Source organism: Pteronotus mesoamericanus, unplaced genomic scaffold (genome assembly GCF_021234165.1).
Source record: "Pteronotus mesoamericanus isolate MK-2021 breed Mesoamerican mustached bat unplaced genomic scaffold, CSHL_Meso_final contig_74, whole genome shotgun sequence".
NCBI classification, from domain to species: domain Eukaryota; kingdom Metazoa; phylum Chordata; class Mammalia; order Chiroptera; family Mormoopidae; genus Pteronotus; species Pteronotus mesoamericanus.
Window position 1 is genome coordinate 1,514,063 of NW_026555247.1, and position 25,829 is coordinate 1,539,891.

General features: G+C 37.0%; 1 protein-coding gene across 4 annotated transcripts in view; it reads left to right on the forward strand.

The window, feature by feature from the left end:
• Positions 1-25,829, forward strand: part of LPIN2 (lipin 2) — an 89,413-nt gene that overhangs the window by 5,846 nt on the left and 57,738 nt on the right. Inside the window, exon 1 of one of the 4 annotated variants that reach the window (XM_054583408.1) lies at positions 17,124-17,438. The exons of 2 other annotated variants lie outside the window; for them this stretch is intronic. In XM_054583408.1, the coding sequence (XP_054439383.1) occupies positions 17,334-17,438 (105 nt within the window). In that variant the 5' untranslated portion in view covers positions 17,124-17,333. Of the gene's footprint in view, positions 1-17,123; positions 17,439-25,829 lie in introns of those variants that run through there. One more of the 4 variants, XM_054583411.1, reaches the window with a different exon arrangement.

Here is a 25,829-nt window from a genome sequence, read left to right on the forward strand (position 1 = left end):
CATTTTTACATTGCTTTTAAAGAGAGAGGAAGGGATGGAGAGAGAGAGAGAAGCATCGATGTAAAAGAAAAGCAATGATTGGTTGCATTTCCATATGTGCCCAGACAGGGAATCAAACCTACAATCCTTTTGATTATGGGATGATGCTACAACCAGATGAGCCACAGGGGCCAGAGCTTTAACTCATTCTAAAAGAGGAGTGTCCGAATGTAAATAGCCCTTAGAAGGGCTATTTAGAATAGATTGTATTTGGGTACAATCTATTCAGTATAAAGACATTGGGTAATTTTATTATATGATTCTGTATTGTTACGAGACAGTAAAACCATCAAATAGTTAATATGAATTAAGAACTCTGAATTGGTGCTCTTTTAAAAAAAAATTCTTTTTCATTTACTTTTAGAGAGAGAGGAAGAGAGGGAGAGACACATCAGTGTGTGAGAGATACATCAACTGGCTGCCTCTCACACACCCCCAACTGGGGACCTGGCCTGCAACCCAGGCATGTGCCCTGACTGGGAATTGAACCAACGACCTTTCACGTAGTAGGCCAGTGCTCAATGCACTGAGCCACACCAGCCAGAGTGTTGCTCTTTGAATTTTGGTATGGTGCTTTCCCCAACAGTTGATTCTGTAAATTTTTGATCCTTGTAAAGTAATGTGCCTTTTTTCTGAGCCAAGATTTGTCAAGGAATGTATGGATTTACTGACGAATGATAAGGAATGTACTTTTTATTTCCTTTGGGATGCTACATGTGATTATTTTTAAAGAGACTCTTCATCTTTAAAGTGGTACCAGTGCCTACTTTTTAGGAACAGTGAATCTTTCTGTAAGGTGTTTAATGTTTGCAACAGGTGGTCATTATTACAGTTACACGATTGAACATCTTTGGGTGAGGCATTGTACTTTACACACATTATCTCGTTAAGAGTTACAATAACCCTACAGAGTAGAGATAATAGCTTTATTTTCTAGGTGAAGACACTGAAGCTAAAAGATTTGCCAGAGGCACACAACTGTGTATTGGCACTGACCTCATACCAATGCCCCTGCTTCTGTGCCACCACAATGCCCAAGGATATAAGAATTCTTGTGCATCTATTTAACATGCTTAATTCAATTTTAGGGTTTTGTTTTGACTTTATTAGGTAGAACTGGAGAGCTTATTCTTAATGTCAGCATCTGTAAACCGCTAATAGGAAAGCACCAGCTGCATAGGAGCCTTATATTTTTCTGAATCATTTGTGGTATGCAAATTCAATGGTGTCAGGGAGAAAAATACCAGCCAACAATACAGCCCCACCAGGTGTACTTGGTGCTTGCTGGAGAATGAGTGAAGCCTAGGGTCCTCTGTCTACCTTCCATGATGAAAGCACATCACTGCTCCGTTGGGTGTCAAAAGCTAAGCGTTGCTGTTGGGCACAGCCTGAGAGGAAATTGATTCTGTTTAGTGTTAAGAAGGAGAAATGGACTCAGTTGGACTTTTTGAGACGTGGTACATTTCCAACATACCTTCTTCAAGGATTTTCCCTGGTAATTTTTGACTATTCCTGATTTGAAAACTGTACTCCATAATCCCTGGGTTACCTGGGACTAGACTGTGTAGGCGCACTGAGTTAAAACATTTCAGAACTGGAGGGAGCTTCTAGCCTGTTACTCCATTCAGGAACCTTTGTCCTATCGCATTATGGGTAGCCAGTAGAAAGCCCTAATATTGTTAAGTATCTGAGTTTGAGGTTTTGAACAGATTTATTTTTTTGAACTGGTATTTTCTTCTCTATATCATTGAATCACTTGGTAACTATATGTGTAGATAACGTCTCTAATAAAGTTTTAATTGTGTTTTACTTACTGGAATTGAATAAATGAGTGATTTGGTATTTACCATCTCTTCAATACAGAAGGCCTTCTCACTTAAAACAGAAATACATTCATAGGTACCTTTAGGAATTCCCAAATTCATGAATATATTCTTGGTACATAGTTTACCTAGTTGTATCATCTGTAATATGGAAATAACACCACCTGCTGATAGGCTGATTCTGAGGATTAGATGAAGTTGTGTATTAAACCAGAGCCACCAAAGGCGCTTAGAGATTCGGAGTCAGGGCAGCAGACTGGGAGCTTTACCTGTTGAAACAGTATGGAGAGGCACAGGAGCAGAGGATAAAAAGGTCAGTAGAACGTCCATCTTGTCCTGAAATAGCTTAAAGTCTTGTGGTTGAATTAAGTCCATGTCTACATAAAGCAGACTTTTATAATAAAATTGCAGTACAAAGGGATTGAGAAGGGAGTACTGCATGAGTGATTGAACATAAGTCACAGAAAGTATCTTGGAGAGAGCTTCTGTACTTATATTTTTAGTGTGAGAATATGTTTAATTGAAAGGTATTTGTCTCAAATAAAAAGAATTGCTTCATGTGTTTGCTTAAAATTGCTATCTTGACACCCAGAATTTTTATTTCAATAGTGACAAGATAGAAAGCACACTTTTATAAATTAGTAATGTTTTATACAAGTTTTACATATTACATGTTTATAAATTTAAGCCTTGTAAATTTTGCCATCAGAATTGACCTCTGTGAATTTTGTTGTGTAGGCCTGTAGGTGGAGCCTTATCTTTAGAAAGCAGAGCTGTCTTCCATACCCAGTTTACACAGGGTGGGGCAAAAGTAGGTTTACAGTTGTGAGTATATCAGTTTATTCTTGTATTATTATTCATTAATTATTGCATTACTTTCCATGCAACTGTAAACCTAGTTTTGCCTCAGCCTGTATTGTGCAGGTGAATGCTTAGCTGGAAGAAAAATTATGTTGTTGACTAGTTCATGAAGTTTGTAAGTAATTAACATTTTTGTATAAAATCTAACAACTGATTTTCATAAAAAATTACTGAGATTATAAAACTACATGAAATTTTTATTTTCTATTTGAAAAACACTAATATACCTGTATTATGGTGGGTGACATTTTTTATCTTCTGAATGTGCGCTAAGTCTTGCTGGTATTCTCACCATAACGAAAAGGGGCTTTTGTGTTAGGACATTTTCTTACCCCAGCTGAATGAACTAGATAATTTATATGAACTTTGCTGTATTTAAATTTCCTGGTTTATTTGTTTTGTCTGGTTAATGAGACATACCTAAAGCTCAAAGGGACCACAGGTGCTGATGCCAAAAGTTGGAAGAGAGCTTTTCCTAATTAAAAGTAAAACAAACAAACAAAAAACCTCCACAGTGTTCATGTTTTCTTAGTGTTTATTTTTTCCTTTCCTTAGTGGTTTTCATTCCTGTAAATTTGATTTTTTTCATAAGGCTGAATTATACAATAGTTCTATTTATCTTTAAAATGCTTAAGTATATTACTTTTAGATACAGTTTAAAAACTCAAACAGTACTTTGAGGTATATGATGAAAAATATCAGTCTCTTCCTCACTGCTGATTACTGCTTATTAAAAGTGACTTGTTTCAACTTTTTTACTTGTTCCTTGTGGGATTTAAGTCCATGTTTGTATATTTATACTATTATAGCTTGTTTTTTAAATTTTAAACTTTGTCTCTGGATTTTCTACTCTGCAAGGTGAAGATTCATCTCTTATGTAATCCTCCTTACATATTTCCTTCTATCTTCCCAAAGCAATTTTGACATAATTTTTTTATTTTCTCAGCATTCAGTGTTTATATTTTCATGACTAAACATTGTTCAAAACAAGCATGTGCAATGATTTTCTTTCTTTACCAGTTCAAATTTTTGATTTCTCTGTATTTAATTGTTTTGTTGGCTTATGTTTCTCAGTACCAATAACTAATTCAGGCCCCCATTTTCTGACAGAACTACAAAACTCCTCAGTGCAGTCAACACCTCACCTGAATCCCATTAATTTCTCCTGTGTTGGGTCCTGTTTTCTAGATAGTCCTATCAGTGTGCTTCCTCATTTTGGTGGGCACATACTCCTGTAGCCTTTTGAGAAGGGGATCACAGGAAGATGTGTCTGTGACAAACTTTACATATCTGAAAGTTTATCCTAACCTAATACTTAATTAGTAGACTGGCTATAGAATGCTAGAATGGCCCTGGCTGGTGTGGCTCAGTGGATTGAGCGCCGGCCTATGAGTCAGAGGGTTGCGGGTTTGATTCCCAGTCCTGGCCTGTGCCTGGGTTCTGGGACAGGTCCCCGGTAGGGGGCACTTGAGAGGCAACCACACATTGATGTTTTTCTCCCACTGTTTCTCCCTCCCTTCTCCTCGCTAAAAATAAATAAATAAAATCTTTCTTTTTTTTTTTTTAAGAATGCTAGAATGAAAAGTTTTCCTTTAAATTTTTGAATTGTTAGTTTTGAAGAATGGCTTTTTTTTGAGGAATCTCAAGCTTTTAAATTTCTTTTTTCTCTCTCTACTTCCTTCTCTTTCTATCCTTTCCCATCCTCTCAATTTTTTAAAAGTATCTTTACTATGTCTTTTTAAAAAGTCTCTCCTTACTTTCTCATCACTTGATGAATTGCCTTCACTTGTGATTTGCGTATTGGTCCCTGGACCATTCATGGTCAAGGAGTGACTGGAACACCTGGGAAGTCCTGTCCTCACAGGGCTTCATGGTGAGCCTGTAGCTCTGGGCCTGTTTTGTACACTTGCTGCTGAATAGGAGACAGGTCTGTCACCAGTCTCAAAAAGTCAGAAGGGCATAAACAACACAGAGAAAATTTATCGGGTTGGCCAAAAAGTTTGTTTAGTTTTTTTTTGTACAATGGCTCTCGCAGTGCTTACTTGTCTTTAACTTCGTTTGAAACAGTTTTGTTAGATTGTATTGTGACAGTTGTCATATAAGTGTGTATTTTTTTAAAAACGTCAAAATAGGTGAATTTTTATGCAGCCATTTTAATATTAAAGATAGGAGATACACAACATTTTCAGCATATTATGCTTATTAATTCAAGAAAGATAAAAATGCACTGAAACACAAAAAAAATGTGTGCATTGTATGGAGAAGGTGCTGTGACCGAATGAACGTGTCAAGAGTGGTTTGCAAAGTTTCTTGGTACTATTGATATTTTGGCCAAATAATTCTTTGCTGTGGGGCGGGCTGTCTTATTCATTAATATGTTTAGCAGCACCCCTGGCCTCTACCCACTAGAAGCCAATAGTGGGAGATACCTGACATGTTGAAAATATCCAAGTCAGTAGTTATTGGGGAGAATGGAAAATGTGTCTTTTATGGAAAAAATTTAAGGACTTTTTGGCCAACTCAATAGTATGTAGGTACTCCTCAGGCCTGGTGAAGCTTTACCCCACATGCTGAATCATCTGCAGCTGTGTGTTCTCATGAACAGCTTGTGAAGTGGTCAGCACTGGGATGCTGTACCTCTGATTGAGAGCATGATGCGCTTTCTGTAGCCCTGCCCACATGAAGGCTCCTTAATCCTTTGCCTTTAAAGAAACTGCGGAAGCTTTAACATTGTCTATTGGCATCTTTCTGTCCTGACTGTCCTTAAAAGTGCAGTACCTCTCCATACTTATTGCTGGGCACTTGGTGGGAACTTTTGGTTTGGAAATCATGTTTTTGACTTTGGGAAATTTTCTTGTAGTTCTCATTTTTCCCCCCATATGTCCATTAATGTAGGCTTTTGTTTGAGCACTTATTTTTTGGTCTTCCATTTTTTTCTCTCTCCATTTTTTGCCTTTCAAAAACTTGGTATCTTTTATTTCCTTCTTGTACCATTCTCTTTGTACTTGTGAGTTACCCCTTTTATATTTCTTTGCTGTTATGTTAGTGAGTGTATTAGGTTGCTAGAGCTACTGTAACAAAATACCACAGACTGACTTAAACAACTGAAATTGTCACAGTGCTGGTGGCTAGAAGTATGAGATCAAGGTAACAGAAGAGTTGATTCCTTCTGAGGACTGTGAGGGACAATCATTTCATGCCTCTCTCCTAGCTTCTGTTTGCTGGCAGTCTTCAGTATGTTTGGCTTGTAGATGCGGTACCCTGATCTCTACATTCATGTTCACATGCCTTTCTCACTGTGTGTGTGTGTGTGTGTGTGTGTGTGTGTGCGCGCGCACGTCCATCCAAATTTCTCTTTTTATAAGGAAGCCAATCATTGGTTTAGGGCCCATCCTAAAGACCTCATTTTAACTTAGTTATCTCTAAAGATCTTGTTTCTGAGTAAGGTCACATTTTGAGGTATAGGGGCTTAGAGCTTCAGCTTATCACTTTTGGGGATACAGTTCAGTTCATAACAATGAGTTTTTTAAATAAAAATTTTTAAGGAAGATTTTATTTATTTTTAGAGAGAGGGAAAGGGAAGGAGAAAGAGAGGGAGAGAAACATCAATGTGTGGTTGCCTCTCACGCACCCCCTACTGGGGACCTGGCCTGCAATCCAGGCATGTGCCCTCACTGGGAATCAACTGGCATCCCTTTGGTTCACAGGCCAGCACTTAATCCACTGAGCCACACCAGCCAGGGCTCATGACAGTGAGTTTTAAGAGAAGTGTGTGACGTCCTCTGTATTTAACAGAATGTCTAGTTATGAAGTATTTTCAAAGATGCTATACTCACATTTTTCCTCACTGAAGATCAGAAAGCAACTCTTGGGAAGTAATTTTTAAATTACAACTGGAGATTTTTGTTCAGACTTTTGTGTTACTGTAAAAATTTCTTCTGGTTTCCTGAATGTTTAACTTAGTATCTGAGTCATCCCATTTCTACTCTTGCTTTGTTTCTGAAGTAATTGGAAGGTTGTAAAAATGAAAGAATAGCAGCAGAGAAAGTAAATCCTAAGTATGTGTGTGAACATGATTGGCCAGGTTCTGATGCTCCATTTTCCATGTTAATTATACCCTATTTCTTTTTCAGAGGTGAGCATTTCTGGAGTTTGTTCATTGGGTTTTTAAAATTTTTTCATACATTTTCTTGTTTTTAACTTCCTAAGCCTTTTACCTAAAGTAGCCTCCTCCTGCTCTTATTTCCTTACTTTCTGACAGCATCACTTTTTTAATTTTCTTCATGATATTTAACCCAGTCTAGAATTTTATTTTTTTTGTTTTCTTTCTCTATAAGTGCTATGAGAGTAGGTACCTTGTCAGGCAAGTTCACTGCTTGATCCCAGCTCAGAATAGAATAGTGCCTGGTACATCAAAGTAGGTGCTGCTTTTAAACAGATCCGTGAGTGAAACAGGCTTCCTCACCACCCCCGCCCCCACCAGAATTCCAAATCTTACTTCACTGACCTGTTATTGTTCTTGGAAGTTCTTCTTTCTTGTTCAAGTAGCTCAATGTGCAAATTGCCTTGTGATAATACACAGGTGCAGCCTTACCTGGAATTTGTTCTGCAAAGCTGCATATATTTAGGACACAGCCCAAACTAGAGTGATAGGTGATGCTGATAGCAGTGGTGCAGTTGGCCTCCATCCCCACAGCCTCTCCCTTTATTCACCCAAATAAATGTCCTCCGAGAGTCAAGAAAGGGAGGTTCCCCTCGTTATATTTCTGGGAAGTTCTACTCGGGCCAGTAGGCACTGCAAAATACAGCAGGGCATGAAATTTGAGCTGTATTTTAATTGGCATTGGTGGAAGACTATTATCCATCTCCAGAGCCTCTCTTTGTCCAGGACCCTCTGCAGACTCCTGCATGGGATGCTTGTAGTTGTGAGTGGTATCTGTATGGCTGTACAGGAGTTCACATCCCTGCTTCTTGGCCTCATGGTTGTCATGTTCTATTTAACTGAGACAGATGGACCCAGGCAGTTCCAAAGAGGAGTGGAAAAGGGTGGATTTGTGCTTCCTGATCTAGAAGACTTCCCTCTGGGAAACTAGGGGCCTATATTACTGAGAATTAAATGCAAGAGAGATTGGAGGTGTTTGAAAAAACTGAGTGTGTGTTACGGGAACTGAGGCATTCTCCTGGTCACTTTTATGACATTAGTTTAGTAAGCTGAGGGATAGGTACTTGTTTTTTTCTTGTTTTGAATTTGTGTGCTGCTAGTAATCAAGGAAGATCCTTCTCTTCACCTACAGAAATCATTATAAGATAATTGAGGTCAGATTGTTTATGTAGAATTATGGCACTGTCTTGCCTTCATCCTGGCACACTGAAGGGTTACTGGCACAGTGGCTTGGCATTCTGATGATGCCCCAAAGATGATTGCGATAGCTTTGATCTCACTAGTATTTCTTTGAATTTCAGTCAGATTTAGAAAAATACATGCCTCCAAAAATGAAGTGTACATATTCATGAAGTGTTGGATCTCGCACCTCTTACGCAAAAATTTACAGTCAGCTTTGGAATTCCTAGTAGATTTAGAGAACTTGGTGTCTGTGGCAAGGTCTTTATAAAACCAAATAATTCTTTCTGTGTGTGATGGTGAGGAAGGGGAAAGAGGGTTGGGATTCTGTTGCTCTGGGATATATGAGATCTGTCCAGAGAAAGTCCAGCCATTGCTAATGGCTGATAGAACGATTTGTGTGACATTGATGTAGCCTGGCAGCCAAGGAGAGTGGACTGGAATACGCATATGTGAACAATGATGACTTCACTGTTCTAGTCAGTGAACTGTGCACATGCCATTGCCTGAGCATGTGTACTCTGTTGCCCCCACATTCAGAATGACTGAGCAAATAGAACAACAAGTCTGCATCAAATTTTGCATTAAGCTTGAACATTCCTCCTTGGAAACGACTTAGATGATTCAGAAGGCTTTGGGGTATGATGCAATGAGTGCAGCACAAATAAAAGTGTGGCACAAATGCCACAAGCAGAACACCTGAGAATGTTGAACATTACAGGCTGCAATCAACAAAGACTTACGGCTCTTCCCAAAACTAAAATCGTCTTTGAAAGGGAAGAGAGTTCAGGCTGTTGATGAGATTCAGGAAAATATAACGGGCAGCTGATGGCAATTTCAACAAAGGATTTTGCTGAACAGTGGAAGAGATGCTGGGGAAACTGTGTGAGGTCCCAAGATACCTACTTTGAAGGGGGCTGAGGCATCACAAACCTATGTACAATGTTTCTTGTATCTTATATCTTCTTCAATAAATGTCTATTTTTCATAGTATATGGCTGGATACCTTCTGGACAGACCTCATATATATGATATTTGATAAATAAATAGATACATACATACGTACATACAGTCCAGGGTTATGAGCAAATAGCCAGTTCTTTCACATGATCTCACAGTGCTTATTGAGATGGGATGATGGGTGATAATTGATGGATGTTATTTATTTAAGTAACACGTGTGCATCATGTTGTTAGTAAATCTAAAGTTTACCCATAAGATCTAATTACCTCAGGTTTTTAAATTTTTTGCTCCATTACAAATGGATGATGAGAAAATTGTTAGTAGTCTTTTTAAAAAATATAACTGTGTCATGAAACACTACTCAGCCATAAAAAGATTGAAATATCGCTATTTGCAACAACTTAGAAGGATCTTGAGAGTATTATTTTAAGTGAAATAAGTCAGATGAGAAAGGGCAAAAAAGGTATGATTTCACACACATTTGGATTTTAAAACAAAAAGTAACAAATAAAATAACAAAACAAACTCACAGATTATAGATAACAGAATGATATTTACCAGAGGTGGAAGAGGGTGTGAGGAGGGTGAAGTGGGTAAACGGGGTCAGATATATGGTAATGGTAGGAAACACAGATTTCAGATTATAATCTTGTATACCTGAAAATAATATTATTAGCCAATGTTACCCCAGTAAGTTCAGTTTAAAACTGTTTTGCTGAACATTTCATAAAACTGCATTTCCACCAAATTTTCAGGAGGAAAGATTATAAGGAAAAATCAGGGTAAAAGACATAAGAGTGACAGAGATTTGATTATTTTCTTTTCACTTTAGTTGTATTTTTTTTTTATTTCAAGATTTATACATGGTGTTAAAGAGTAAACTACAGGGCCAAATGGTGTCACCTGTGCCACAGCCTTGATATTGAGGAAAAAGTAAAGGCAGGAAATACATAAAGTGGAGTCACTTTAACCAAGCCACTAAAATTATTAACATTATGAAAGTTGAGGTATGAGGAAAGACTTTATTCTTGTTTTAACTAGCCCTGAAACTTAAAATTTTTGAACTTTCCTGTATCAATGTCTGGATATACATGTGGACATATACCAAACCCCAGATAACCCTCTGGTTACCTCATGTATCCAGACTCCTTGACATCCACCTAACATCCATTATCCAGAGCACCACACATGACCAGACCTCTTAGCGCCTATCTTGTGGACCAACATTTTCATCATCATGACGTGTGGACCAGTTTTAGGGCTAATGATTCAGAACTAATAATTCTCAAGAAGAGTTAAAAGAACTCTTAATTTTTCTTTCTTTGGAACACATCTGGGCTTTTGCCTGTGTCTTAGTTTGCAAACTCTTAAGACCATTGCATAAATTTTAGTCATTAAAAAAAAGTGCTGTGAAAGAATATGACAAAAAATTATGCAATCAAATCACATTGCCTACTTCAGTGGCAATATATTCATTTCAATGATGCAGTCATTCTCAAAAACATTTTGGAATACCACTTTCTTTTAAAATTGCTTCCAGAGTCTTAAACTACATGTTAGGGAAAAGTATGTTTAGGGTAGTGAGTATGCAAAACATATACCTTTGTACTGCTTAAGAGTTGTGACCATATAGTAATGGTACTGATTTTTATTCTGTGATTTTTATCCTAAATTTAAAGAATTCTTCTAGAAAAAGTATTAATAATATGCTGAACAGTGGGATATCAATGGGATCAGTTTATTGTAGCTTTCAGAGGTGATTAATTTAAAAGATAACACAATTGCTTAGCAGTTTTATACCAAAACTTGGAAGAAAGAAATACATTGGGGGAAGTGCCTTACCTGCCTCTTTGGGGAGGTCAGTCTGATTTGGACCTAGTATAGGATGTAGGTCTGTGGGCAGCTAGATCCAATAGTTTCTACCGTAAGACCATTCTGTACATCCCTAGGGTTCGTTTGACCTATATTGGTTTTATTTTGGCAATTTGGTGGCTAGACTGTAAATTAGATTCATACAGTTCGTACAAGTAGGCTAAAGGGTAGACCAGAGTTGGATGGGCCTTAGAGAATAGAGAAACGGTTTGGGAAGCTAAAACAGAGATAAAAAGAGCCGTTGGTTGAAGTGGGAATTAGATTCAAAGTCATTTGTTTACTTTCCTGTGTCCTTCACTACATAGTGAGCTCCTTGATGGCAGAGATCCTAGCCAAACAATCATCTGTTAGACACCTATGTGGCATAGGCCTTAAAGCTGTTCAGTACATTGTTTATTAATGAAAAGAAGGGAATTAATACTTAATCAGTATTTAGTAGTTTACAGGTGCCACTTCATTGGATCCTGAAAGCAGTCTTCCCTGGTAGGTATTATGACCCAGGCTTCATATGAAGCTCAGGTCAAACTGAAGCTCAGAAAAGTTAAGTGCTGAGGATATTTAGTAAGTGGTAGAACTGTACTTTAAAACTTGATCTGTCTAAATTAAAAATCAAGTAATGTGCCTGACTGGCCCACCCCTAACATTTGTGAGGGTGTAGACAGAACAGACATGCAAATACAAGGCCACATACATACCAGTGCTTGTCAGCTGGAAGAAGTTTTGCCCCTAGGGACACTCAGAAATGACTGGAGGCATTTTTGGTTGTCACAGCTTATTTAAACCTTTTGTCCATGTTATATTTGGGTTGTTTGTCTTTTTATTGTTGAGTTGTAGAAATTCTTTTAGTACTCTGGGTATTAAACTCGAGATACATAATTTGGAAACATTTTCTCCCATTCTGTAGATTGTCTTTTTACTTTCTTGATAATGTACTTTTGATGCAAAACAAAAAAATGTTTTAAATTTGATGGAATCCAATTTATCTGCCTTTTCTTTTTGTGACTCATGCTTTTGGTGTCATACCTAAAAATCATTTGCTAAATCAAAAGTCATGAATATTTACACCTGTGTTTTCTCCTAAGAGTTTTATGATTTTAGTTCTATATTTAGATTATTGATCCATTTTCAGTTTATTTTTCTGTATGATGTGAGGTAGGATCCAACTTCATTCTTTTATATGTGGAAATCCAGCTGTCTCAGCACATTCCCCATTGAATGGACTTGGCACAGTTATCAAAAATCAATTAGCCATAAATGTTTGGGTTTATTTCTGGACTCGCAATTCTATTACATTGGTCTGTATGTCTATTTTTATGCCAGTACCATACTGTGTTGATTACTGTAGCTTTGTAATAAGTTTTGAAATTAAAAATCCTCGAGATGGTTTGGTCCCTGTCAGTTCCATATCAATGTTAAAATTGACTTTCTTTTTCTGCAAAAAAATAAGTGTGTTGGGATTTTGATAGGGATTGCATTGAATCTGTAGATTATTTTGGTAGTACTGACATCTTAACAATATTGTCTTTTTATTGTTGAACATGAGATGTCTTTCTGTTAAGTCATTTTAAGTTTTTTTCAGCAATGTTTTGTAATTTTAAATATGCAGGTTTCCACCTCCTTGCTTAAATTTATTCCTAAATATTTTATCCTTTTAGATTTGTTGTATTTGAGATTTTAAAAATACCTAAGCACATTAAATCTGAGTTCCAACCTTAATAAGTCCTACAGTCTATGGAAAACAGCTAGAGGTTTGAAAGTACAAGGATTAGCTTTTGAGCCTGGCTTTGGCACTTTTAAAAACTAGCTGGTAACCCTTGGATGTAGCACATAATCTCTCTGAGCCTCCATTGAAAAAGCAGATTTCTTACCTTATTCTCATAGCAACATATTTTAGCCATTTTTGATGTTCATTTCAGGAAGAATGCAAATGAATCTGCACACAAGAATATGAAATGCTGCATATTCTGATGGGGAAGGTAGAGTGATGGAGATTAGTCAGGTTGAGAAACATGGAGGTTTGAAAAAGAAACAATTGGGAGAGCAAGCTGACCACAGAAACATTGCAGAGCTGCAAGGTTCCATTGGTCCATTTAAGGCTACAGATCAATAACTTATACTCTCAGCCATCTATTTTATCTGGATGACTCTTAGCATTCATGATGGTTCTTTATTAAAATGATAATCCCAACTTCTTGGGTGGGATTTTCTTTAAGCCTACTAATAGGATAGCAAGCAAACTAAATTAAACACCAATAATACGATTAAAGCAAAGGCTCTGAACGCTGACAGGCCTTGGTTTACATCCTCACTTCTCCATGTGGCAGCTGTAAGACATGAGTAGGTCTTCACTGTTGATCACAGTTATATATCTGGGATATCCGTTGGGTATGTCCTTTGTACACTTATCTCTTGATATCCTATTGTACTTATTTTTGTTTGTATGAACTTTATATGATAGAATTTTTACATGTTCCCCAAGAAACTAAATCCAAGGGAATGCTCATTTCCTGATTTCTAAATACTTAATAAACACTGCAGTCACAGTTCATTTATACAGATAGAAGAAGAGAGCAGAAAGGAGAGTGTCAGTTGATTACCAGTATTTTGAAAATAAAAAAATTATACGTAACATTGGAAAGAGATAAAATCACAGCAACAAAACAAGTAATCATCACCAGCTTTTCAAATGGCCCAGAAATTTTTTAGTTAGAAATGTTATGCAGAACCAACTTGTAGAATGGGGAAGTTCCACTTAAGAGTCAAAGAATGTGCATCTCATAATTTCTGGTAATTTTTTCTTATTTTTCTTTGAGTTGTGTTAATGATATCATCAACCCTTGCTCACCTCATTTGTTGTAGTTTTCTCTGGCTCTTTTAAGCTATCTCACTGCTGACCTGGAATGGAGAAACCCAACAGTGTGCTTTCTGAAGTACCTTTACTCACCCAGTGTTGTAATACTCTCGTGCATTCTTGTTACTTGTGAGTTTATAGCAAAATATCTGTTTCTGTTTACTATTTTCAAATTTGATAATACGACTTGCATTTTTAACAGGATTACTTGAATGTAAACAAAATGGGGTGACAAAGTCCTAGTACATAAATTTGCTTATATACTTAGGATGTCACTCCTGAGTGTCACTGTGGGAACAGCACCATTGCAAACTGCTCTTCAGAGGGTGAAATGATTGAAGAAAGAGACAAACATTTGAAAAAAAACCAGATACATTAACAGGACATAGAAGTACACACACACATACTCAGTGAGGCAGCTACCATTGGGGTTCTGAGCAGGGAAAATGGTTTCCCACTTGTTTTGATTTATTTATTGGAAATGTCCAGAATTTGTGATGTGTAAAACCACAGTTCTTCTGCTCCTTGATTGGGCTGCTTAGCTTTACCCACTTAATGATCAAACAGAGGTTTGACTGCTATAGCTGAACAGTTCTCTCATTTTTTTCCCTCTGATCTCAAAATATTTTGGTGAAAGTTTGACCTAGAATGTTAGTGTCAGAAAGGTTAGTTGTCAGAGTATGTTTAGTCCCAAACGTCTTAGACTGGGATATGTACATGAAGATATTCTAGGCCATACAGTAAATATTGTGCATTAACCCTTGAACTTGAGCCAATTAGTCCTTTTTTTGGAAAGTAAGACATGGACGCATCAGAGCAGAATGTAGAATGTATTGAATTTTAAAGATAAAACATAAGTCTTCAAGAAGATTATCTCTGTGAGGGTCACTTTAAGCTGGGCCATCTGACCTCAGGGGACCTTTTTCTTCTTTGACCCTAGAAAGACTTGTTTGTATTTGATTACTAATTCATTCACAGTTCAAATAAAATAATCACTAGCTATCCTCTTTAGCGTTTTGGGATTGTGTGAGGATATAATGAAACACTGGAACTTGAGTAAACTAGATAGTCAGTTGCCAATAAGCAGTTAAACTAAAAATGTTGGAGAAACTAAGTGGCATCAGGAGGAATTTTCTGTTGGTTTTGAAGAAAACATATTGGTCACTTTTGGATTATTTTCATAGGTAAACAGTGTATTTTAAGTAGTTCCAAATATGAGAAGGAAAACTTCATATACTTTACTGTATTATAGATGATAGGACCCGTCTGGCTCAGGGAACTGTTTCAGGTGGGCTTTGGTCCTTTTGTGTAGGGGTCTCTGTCATACGTGAGTGGCCTTGAAGATGCAGGAAGGCACTTCAGTTCATTCTTCTACACTATAGAGTAATTATGGTGGTGATGAATTCTTTGAAAGTGAGGCTTTAAAAAATATTTTCACTGTGATTTTTTTAAAACTACTCAAAACTTTATTTTTCTCACCTCTTCATTGGTAATTGAGTAGAAATATGTTGCTATTTCATAGTATGACCACTGGGTAGAATAGTTTATTTTCATAGTTTGTGCTAAAATCAGAATATAATTTATGTCATAAAGGTATTTCTATTGAACCAAATTTCAAGTTAGGAAGTTTTTAAATAAATTCTTATATTTTAAGAAAGATTTTATTTATTTATTTTTAGACAGAGGGGAAGGGAGGGAGAGAGGGAAACATCAATGTGTGGTTGTCTCTCGCGCACCCCCTACTGGGGACATGGCCCGCCACCCAGGCATGCAACCTGATTAGGAATTGAACTAGTGACTCCTTGATTTGCAGGCCGGCACTCAGTCCACTGAGTCACACCAGCCAGGGCAAGTTCTTACATCTTCGTAAAAAGTGTTTTATACCTAGTCTCATATACTAATGAAACTAGTAGTAGAAAAAAAAACACACACACAGAATATATTTTACTAGCATCATTATCAGCTGTGGAATCTAAACAAGATTATGACTCTTCTGTCTAGCATTTTGGCTCTGATTCTTTGAACTAGATTTTGGAAAAATTTAAGTCTTGGAGAAAAGCATCCAAGAACTTCTACCCACCTTTAAAAAAAAGATAATGAAGATGCTGCGAAAAGTAAAAAGTAATTTTTCTTGATACTCAACCATTATTCTTAGCCTACAAAGAAAAAGTTTGACAATATACAGTAGCACTTTTCTTTGAAAAATCCCACGGATGATTAAGAATTGTTAGTTTGATTTCTATTTACCATGTCTGAAAAGCCGCCACTCAGGTGATAGGCTGGAACCGGAATGTGGAGTACCAGCCTGAGGGGTTAGGTGATCTATACAGGTTACCTCAGGAGGAAGCTTGAGGTGTGTGCCTCTTGACTAAACAAACACTTGTTGGGAAGATGAGCTCACCCTCCATTTGGTCCTTGGTACATGCTCCCTTGCAGTCAGAACATTCTGTGAGTCATCAATCGAAACACTGAAACAATTCCAATACTAGCAGGAAATTAAAGTAGCTGGCCTGAGGCTGCTTGTTGTGTAAAAGGCATTTGAGGCAAAGGTTGCCAGAACAGAAGTCATACCTGCCCATCTCTGCCCTCCTGGACCTTACCTCTCTTGTTAGGCCTTTCTAACTCTTTCCTGTCAGTCTCCATCCTCCTGCCCCCTAGAACTTTTCTCTTGTCTTAACCTGGCGTGTCAGGGGGATCGGGAGGGGAACACTGAACCATAAGTCCGGTGTCACCTAAGTGGGTGCTCTGGGGCTAATTGCCTGGCCTCTTTCTGAGCCTCAGTTTCCTCTGGATGAGGTTTTCCACCATTTTTCTCTTCCCCTATATCTTCATCCATCCACCAACCCTCCTTACAGTTACCCCCTGCATGGTTTCTCATCTCTTCCAAGTTTTATTTCTTCTGCTTTCCTTCTCTTCCCCTCTTCACCTTCTTATATAGTTTCTCCTTAATCTCCTTTTCCCCCCACCTCATTTCTACTTCCATTTTTTCCCACTGGTAGTATCCCAGTATCAGTTTTTTCTTACCACCATCTGATGCCAGGGATCTGGAACTACAGTTGGACATGGAGGAAGAGGTTTACATTGCATCAAAATATTTATATCATAATATTTATTTGCATCATAATATTTATTTTTAAGAAGATTTAAATATACATAAACTATTTTCCCTTAATTTTTATATTACTTCTCCATGTGTATAGTTGTTTTTATGACTGCAAACGAGGATGTGATTGATTTAGAGAATCATTAACTCAATCCCTGTCCTGTGTGATGGAAGCTGCAATGACTGTCATGTGATTGGGCAGGACTTGGTACCTATCAGCGTAAACACATGGCACAGTCTGTTCCATGCCCTTTTCTTATCTCCTTTAGAGAGAAGGGGTTGAGGCATTTTGAGCAAATCTTATTGGTAAAGTCGCGTATGTATTGCTTTTTTTTTTTAAGTACCATTTCCTTTCAGTTTTAACCGTATTACTGTGTTTGCAAACAGTTTGTCAGCAGAGCAGCTTTCCGTTTTGATCATTTAGAATTGTACTTTCATCTTTGAAAAAAGACATGCTTGATAAGCTAGTTCAATTTTAAGATGTTTTACTTAGAAGATGCTAGTGAAGATGAGGAGCAGGTTCACGAAGACTCATTAAGCAAAACTGAAGATGTTTACCGTGGAAAGGCCCCTGCTGGTATCCTGGTGAGTTACATCCACCCATGTTCTGGGCCCTTCGTTTGCTTGCTCAGTCTGGGTAATACTAAAAGAAGAGGGAAAGACATCCATCGAAAGAAAATGGCTAATGACTTTTCTTTGGAAAATATAGTGTCGTAAGAGATTTTATTAATTTTTAAATGTAAGGTTCAACAGAAATCTTTGCCTACGTGGTCTCCTTCATTCACGCTATATCATCTTTCTACCTTTTCCATTTATGAGTTAACAATAACTTTCTGCCTAGAAAAAAGAAAGTAAAGTTAAACTGAGAATTTTTTTTTAATGAGTTTCAATCTAAATGTATCTGGTTTTACATTCTGTTTGCATCTGGGTACAATAGTTGAGGAATAAAAAACATTTAAAAGTTTTAAGGTTTTTACTGTTCTGGTCAAAATTTTTTGAAAACTAAACCAGTATTTTGATACTAACACTTTAACTGATACATAATAGAGAAGTGTGACTGCATTCTTTTTTCTCCTATGACTACAAACAAAAATAAATGTTTTTAAGCTTAAAGGATGTGAGGAAATGCATACTGTTTGAGTTTTTAAAATATTCTTTATTTGCATTTTTTATATATGTGTTTTTATTTGGATGTCTGAGTTTTTTTTTAATTTATAGTTTTCTCTCATACAAGAGATATAAAACAAGTCTTATAAACAGTGTTAAGTTCTAGAAGTCTGCATCAAGGAAACAAAATCAGTTGAATTAGACAATATTATTTCACCCTACCTACGGAACCTTTTCCTTTAAAAATAAAGTAAATGCAATGAGGTAAAGGTATTTTTAAAGAAAATTATAGGAATATGTTTTTATGAAAACAAGTATGAAATAAACACGACAAAAATTAGTTTTTAAAATCCGTGGCTCATAATCAGGTTGATTTTAGTTTAAAAAAATTTTTATCACCTTTTAAAAACGTTAATCACATTTTGTGTGTTTTTGCTTTTGGATCTGTTGGTAAAAGTACTTTTTCAGGGTTCTTGGGAATTGGTGGAACTGGACATTTGAGTATGAATAGAAGTCAGGTGCAACTGAAAAGCAATTTACTTTTGAAATTTCCATTTTAATAGTGTAGACAGTATGTATAGGTGGGTTCATGGATTTTTGTTATAAAGGTCAGAAAGGAGAATAGTGAACATAGTTGATATGAAGTATTTTAAAATTTCATTTAGTGAGTAGCACTAACACAAACCACTCATCATAGGAAAAAGTTCTTAATGTTTCCTGCTTTCTAAAGGGAGGCAGTGGGTATCTGATTAGGTTGCATTTTATTATCAGTTCCCTTTTATGGTAATGTTAGAACCTTGAAGTTCCATGGGTTACCTCTCTTCCCCAAGAGAAACTTGGATTTTCTGAATGGCTAGTGTTCAGTACTCTGGCTTTGATATCTGTTTAAAAGCTGTACTGATTATATAGGAGTTAGATTTTATAACCTGGATGTGTCTGTGGCAAGGAGGAGAGGATGCATCCTGGTTTTTAGGGTCCAGTCCCTCAGTGACCTTACTAGTCATATGCTCTTGATGGAAGCATATGACTTACTAGGCATACCTTGCTAGAAGGTGAAACTCTTCGTCTTAAAGATGATTTTATGCATTTGGAATGTAAATGTATTAACTTAAAAAACAACACACAGAAAGGCTTCTGTGCTTTGGTAGAAACTAGGAATTTTTTAAAAGTCACATTTCCAGCCCTTGCCAGGTGGCTCAGTTGATTGGAGCGTTGTCCCCATACACCAAAATGATTGTCAGTGAGACCCCTGGATTCTGGGTCATGGAGGGAGGCAGCTGTTTGGTATTTCTTTCTCAACATCGCTGTTTCTCTCCGGCCTACACACTCCTTCCTCTCTTTCTAAAAATCAACAAAAGCATATCCTTGGGTGAGGATTTTTAAAAAATAAAATAAAAAAGTCATGTTTCCATAAATTCTAAACAAAAGAAGATAACTCCTTTATTTGGCAAGAAAAAGGCCAAATCGTTTCATATTCAGGTACCCTGAAGTTACAAAATAATCTCCTGGCCTTATTTGCCATCACTTATTTTAAATTACCATGATTGCAGTTTTTAAAATTAGAGCAGAAGGACTACAGGAGTTCTTAGCCAAACTTGTAATCCTAAGAAAAGCTTCTAGAATTGAATCTTTCTGTTGTTGAGAGGTAGAAGGGCCATTCTTATTAGAGACAGAAGTGAGACTTGGCCTGGGTTGGATCTTCACATTTTCGCCTGCTGTCAGGGACTCTAGGAAGCCCTGAGGCAGTGCTTCTCCATCCTTGCCCTCTGATCTCCTTATCAAGAGATCTGAGCATCTGTATGGTTGAGTCCCAAAAGCTCACATTTTTTCCAGAGAGAATGTTGTATTGTTATTTACAGCAAGATTTAGTTAACAGAAACAGTGGTAGAAGATAGCAGGTCACCCTGGAGGTGGAGTGTGTGGCTTGGGGCACTGTGCTTTATACTGAGTTAGGAAACCCTCCCATTTCCCAGCACATTCATCATTACTCCCTGCTGTGCAAGTTTTAGGGCAGCACTGGGTGAATAGGTCCAAAACCAAACACTTTTCCTCCAGCCCAGCATGGACAGTGTTTACAAAACTGATTAAATATTTAGTTGCATAGAATTTTATTTCCTCACAGAAATGTGGTAGTGTTACTAGTTTTGTAGTTTGGGGGAGTAAATTCTGTTAGACTCTTTGTGTTTTCACAAATTGCTTGCTTCTTTTAATCCTGATACTGAAGATGAGCTCAGGTACTTGGGGAAGAGTAACTTAGAGGATATGGCCAGAATTTTGTCTAGACTGTTTGAAAATTATTATCCATTTTTATATTTATGCCCTCATCTGTTTTCAGAAAGACTTGGAAATAGCTTACAATTAAAATACATGCATATACAACTGCTCCATAGTACTTTAGAGTGTATGCACTTAACAGTCTAAAGAAAACAAAATTCTCTTCATTCAGCAAATTTTTTTTTTTTTTTTGCCACACTGAGTCTGCTTAGATGCTTACAATTTTTTTATTTGTTTGCATGTAGTAAAATGTCTCATTTGTTTGCTGTCCTGATTTTATGAGTAACATAACTGGACAGATATCCAACAGATAGCTGTATAAATACTATTCAGTACCTCTTTAGTTGCCCAGATACTAATTATATATACTCCCAGATAGCTGAGCAGTTTCACTCCGTCAGTTAGGAAAAGCCCAGTGTTACAGACCTGATCCAGGTGATGGTCAGTCAGTTTTGTGGGAAAAAATAAAAGTCCTAGTCTCATAACTGTCATTAGGTGTCTCAAGAAGTCAGGTGTCGGGGGAGGCTAGAGGAATTGGACATAGCTATCAGAAAGAATCTAAATAAAAATATTACCTCTTTTGGAAAAACACTTTTTATACAATTTGTTTTACAATCATACGTTAGGTATTGAATGTTGAAAACAACCCAATTCTACTGAAGAAAAATTCTAGAGTAGATAAGTTTTGCGTGTGTTGTATGGTACTTATTTCATTGAAAGTAGAGAAAAATAATTTTTTTTTTTTACTCTTTTGCTGCTTGTTCCAGAAAAATATTTTTTTCTCTTCTTTGAAGTCCGTTGCATAACCTTAGAACCATTGTCTAAGTTCTTTTACTTTCTTAAGACATTTGGGAAATGTATTTTTCAAGGAGTAGAAATTACAATATGCTGGTCTTGTTGTATTAGAATATTGTTTTAACTGTGATGAAATCATGCTTAGAATTTTGTGTGCCCTTACTTTGCTATCTTCACCCTAGCCCCTATCTGTGTAGAAAAGGCCTTCATCAGAAATTTGCCTAAATCCCAGGAAAACCTGTAGGGAGAGCTGTGTAATTTCTAGGATGTTGCTGCATTCTCTGAGACTTATCTCTGAGACTTACACTTAAATTCAAATAGAAGGGCTATCTCCAGGTCAAGGGTGATAACTGAGATTATAAAAGTTATTTGTCATCATCTCTCTTTTATATTCTAATAAAGCATGGAGTCATAACCATTACCGATTTATATTCAGGCATAAGATTCAAATTAGAAAAGGAATTCATTCCGAGGATGCGGGGCAGGAGAGGAGCAGCCAGTTCTCTTCACTCCCCTGCCACTGAGGCTTTCAAGGGTGTACTGGGAATTGATCCACTTCCCTGTGATCATCAGACATAGCTTGATAAGCTGCTATTTTGGGAGCCACCTGGGGGCTTAAAAAAGTATTTGCATCTGTAATCCGGGGTGGGGGGTTCTGGGCTCTGGGATTCCTCAGAGCTCCTCTGTCATTCTAGTGGCAGCCAAGGATGGTGATTCCCAAGGACATTGGTTTTCAACTCCAATCACTGGAACCCTCGCTGAGCTTTAAATATAAAACATTTCCTAGACAAACTGAATCAGAATTGCAGAGGGTAGCGGAGCCTAGGAATTGTTTTTGTTTTTAAAACTAAACTACACACTTTATTTAGATGTATTCAGATGCTTTCTGCTGAAGTCCTTTTCCTGTTTCAGGACCCCGTCCAGAATCCCACCTTGCATTGAGTTGTCATGTCACTGTAGACTTCCAGTCAGTGACAGTTCTTCAGTCTTAATACTTTCAGTGGGTACTAGTCAGTTATTTTGTAGAATTTTCTCCAATTTGAGTTTGTCTGATGTCTCCTCATTAGGAGGAGGTCATGCGTTTTTGGCAAGAAAATCGTATGTGATGTGCCCTTTTGAGTGAATCATCAGGAAGGGGGTTCCTGATGTTGGTGCCTCTTATTACTGGTGAGGTTTCCCTAGATCACTTGATGCAGGTGGTGTCTGTAGGTTTCTCTACTGTAAAGTTTACTATTTGACCTTTTGTAACGAATAAATACCTTGGGAAAGATACTTTGAGAATATGCAGACATCCTATTTCTCCTCAAACTTTAATCCTCTTTAACATCCATTGCCTGCCACAATTATTACTATGATTCTATTTCCCTCATTCTTTACTTATTAATTAGAATTCACCTTTTAAGAGAAAGCCGTCTCTTTTCCCTACTTATTTATTAATTTAATTTATATCACTGTGGACTCATGAATATTTTAGTATGTAGGCTATCATTATTTTGTTGCCTACATTGTTCTAGCATTTGCCTTTTGGAGCTGTTTCATTTTGGCTTCTATGCTTATTTAACATGCTCTTGTACTTTTTATTTTGAGTATTTTCTTACTTTCTGGCTCTATTAGATGCTCAGCATCATCTTATATTTTCCCACCCCCAAGCCCTGGGATCAACAACTTCTCCAAGTAGTCCTGGCTCTTTTTATTGGAGAATGGTATTTAGAAACCAAGATCTGTTTTCTAGATATGATTAGTGTTTCTAGAGTATTCTTCATGATATATCTTCTTAGCAGAGAGCGCCCAGATATTAAATGTGTATTCTAGCCCAAGCATAAGCACACATCTCTATTTGTGTATCTGTCCGTGGAGACTTTCAACTCCAGGCCAATACCACAGGGTTCATTTAAGCCTTCCCTATGGGAAATTATATTTTTAGACACTTCCCAGGTGTTTATGATTCTTAGGGAACAATGGCCTTTGGATCTATATCTGTTAGGTACTTTGTGGACCCAAAGGCAAAGCTCTTGTGGCTTTGTTACTCAGGTGAACTGTCTCTTCCTTAATGAATCATCATTTTCCAAACCTGAGACAGTCATTTCTTTTCACACTGCAAAGAATTTTTATGTGACTAAGGGAACTCAGCCTTCGAAGGGAAAAAAAAAAGTCCCATTTCTTATAGTGGAGTGGAAAGTGGTTCAGTTTCATGGGCAGCATTCTTACAAAAATTTGTGAAGAAAAATTGAGTTCACTTGAGAGAATGTTTAGTGGTTTGAATGTACAGGGGGGCTCTGTATTCAGGGTGGGTCAAAAGGAGGTTACATTTGTCAGTACATGAAACAGTTATTTTTATTTTTTAAATATGTAATCTTTATTATATTTTTTCCATTACCATTTAGTCCCCATATAGCCCCCTCCCTGAAACAGTTTTTACTATTACTATTTTTAATTGTATTATTTCTCATATGAACAACTGTAAACCTACTCTTGTGTCACCCTGTATATTAATATATGTGCAACCCACTCAGATGACAAAAGTTGCAGAATTTCACTGAAACCAAATTTATTTTAATCCTTGAATTATCTTGTTTTTGGTAAGGCAGCCTGCACCCTCTTTTCTAAAGCTTGCTTTCTAAAGCAGGTACTTTGCTTATCAGACTTCTTCATAATAAACCCTTTCATTTTAGGTTTTTGCGGGTGTTTAGGTGGTGAACTTTAGGCCTGTAGGTGCTTGTTATTAGCTGTGAAATTAAAGTAAGAGCAGTGACCTTCAATTTCTGCTGGGTGTAATTCATCTGGCTTGTTCCTGAATTTAACTAGGTAATACGCAGCTTGAAGGACTTCTATCCCAGGGAATTAGCACAATTGGTACAAATTTAAAATTCCAACTTAATTCGTCTGTGATACTGACTGACATTCTTTTGCGGGGGGTGGGGGTGAGATGAGAGGAAGATGAGCGGAGTTTAACATGTCTTTCCCTAGACCTGCAAACTACAGGAATATGTTCATTTGTTCCCAGTCTCACAGCTGTAATTTTGACTGGAAGAGTCATGACATCAGTTCCTGACGGCTGGGTCAGTGAATAGATAGAGCCCCAAATAAAGTCAGAATGTCGCAAAGGAAATTATATTCTACTGGTGTCTGGACTAAAGTGATAGTCGTCACTGAAAATACTTACTACATAGGGTTTTCATGGAAACTTGTTAGACGGTGTACCTTTCATATGTGAAATTGAGCCAAACAATCAGGTTTCCCGGTTTATTTCAGAGTTGCTTATGATTATCAGTGATCACCACCAATATAGGTTACCCACACAATTCTCTTATCCTAGAAAACTTAGGATGAGAACATGTTCCTTAAAAACATATTTATGATCATAATGTAATATTATGGCTACTTGTAATAAAAAGCTTGATATCTTCATGTATGATAGCATGTGGAAGAATCATCATTACCTTCTACATGTACTTACGAAATTCCTACTTGCATAGCCCTGAAAACTACATAAACTCAGCATTAACGTTTTTTGGAGTTGTTGTCCAAAAATAAAATAAAAAGAGCCTGGTCGTGTGAGACAGACATGAACTTTTGTCTGTGCCTGTCACTCTGTAACTGTAGGTAAATTGCTTATCTTCTCTAAGCCCTGTTTTTCTTGGTAGTACAATGCCATATACCTCACCTAATTGTGAGGATTAAATGAGATGAGGTATGTAAAGTGGCACTTGGAAAAGGTAAGTGTCACTGCCCTCTCCTCTTTTCCCCCATCACTTTCCCATGGCCAACACTAGGAGGAATACTAGTAAAACATCTGAATTATAGTTTAGGTTATATGTGGTTTATCAAAGATATGCATAGTTTAAAATGTTATGTTGTGAATAAATGAATAGTTTGAATTTTCACGAGTGTAAGTAAATGCAACTCCCATGTATGAAAATCTGTATTTATGAAACAGTTAAATTATCACCACTTTGTAAAATAATTTAAGGAAGGATTTATTTTTAATAGCAAACTCCTAGTGCACTGAAGATGTCTTAAAAACAATAGCTGCAAAATCGACCTTGCAGAAATAGTTCTAAGAAATCCCACTCCTAAGTTTTTAACAAAATGAAATGAAATTTTTTTCATACAAAAGTCTGTACACAGATGTTTTAGGTAGCTTTATTTGTAATTGCCCCAGACTGGAAATAACCCAGATACCTTTCAGTTGACATATGAATGAAAAGACTTTGGTACATCCATACAGTGGTATACTACTTAACACCAAAGAATAAACTATTGATACCTACAACGATATTGATTTTTTTTTTTGTTTGTTTGAGGGCAAAAGCTAGATTTATTCAGGTGGAGAAAAAGAGGCTAGGACACATATTCCTGGAGATAGGATCAAGGGTTGAGCTGTCCAGTGCCGGCCTTGTTGCAAGTCTCACAGGGTGCTGCAGCAATAATTGGTAAATCTCAAATGCATTATGTGAGTGAGAGGCCATATTCAAAAAGGTACATGCTATATGGTTCTATTTATATGACATTCTAGAGTAGGCAAGTCTAAGGGACAGAAAACAGATTAGCAGTTGGCAGGGGATGGGAGAAAAGGATTGACCACAAAGGAGTTATAGGGGTGTTTTGGGGAGTGATCTAGTTAGGTATCTTGATTATGGTGGTGGTTACATGATTGTGTGGTCAAAACTGTACAGTACAAAAGGGTTATTTTTACAGTATGTAAAATGCACCGTAGTTTTTTTTTGAAAAACAGTATTTTGAATAGTTCAATGTACAGTTATTAGTTATTTGAAAATCTTACTGCATTTCACAGCAGAG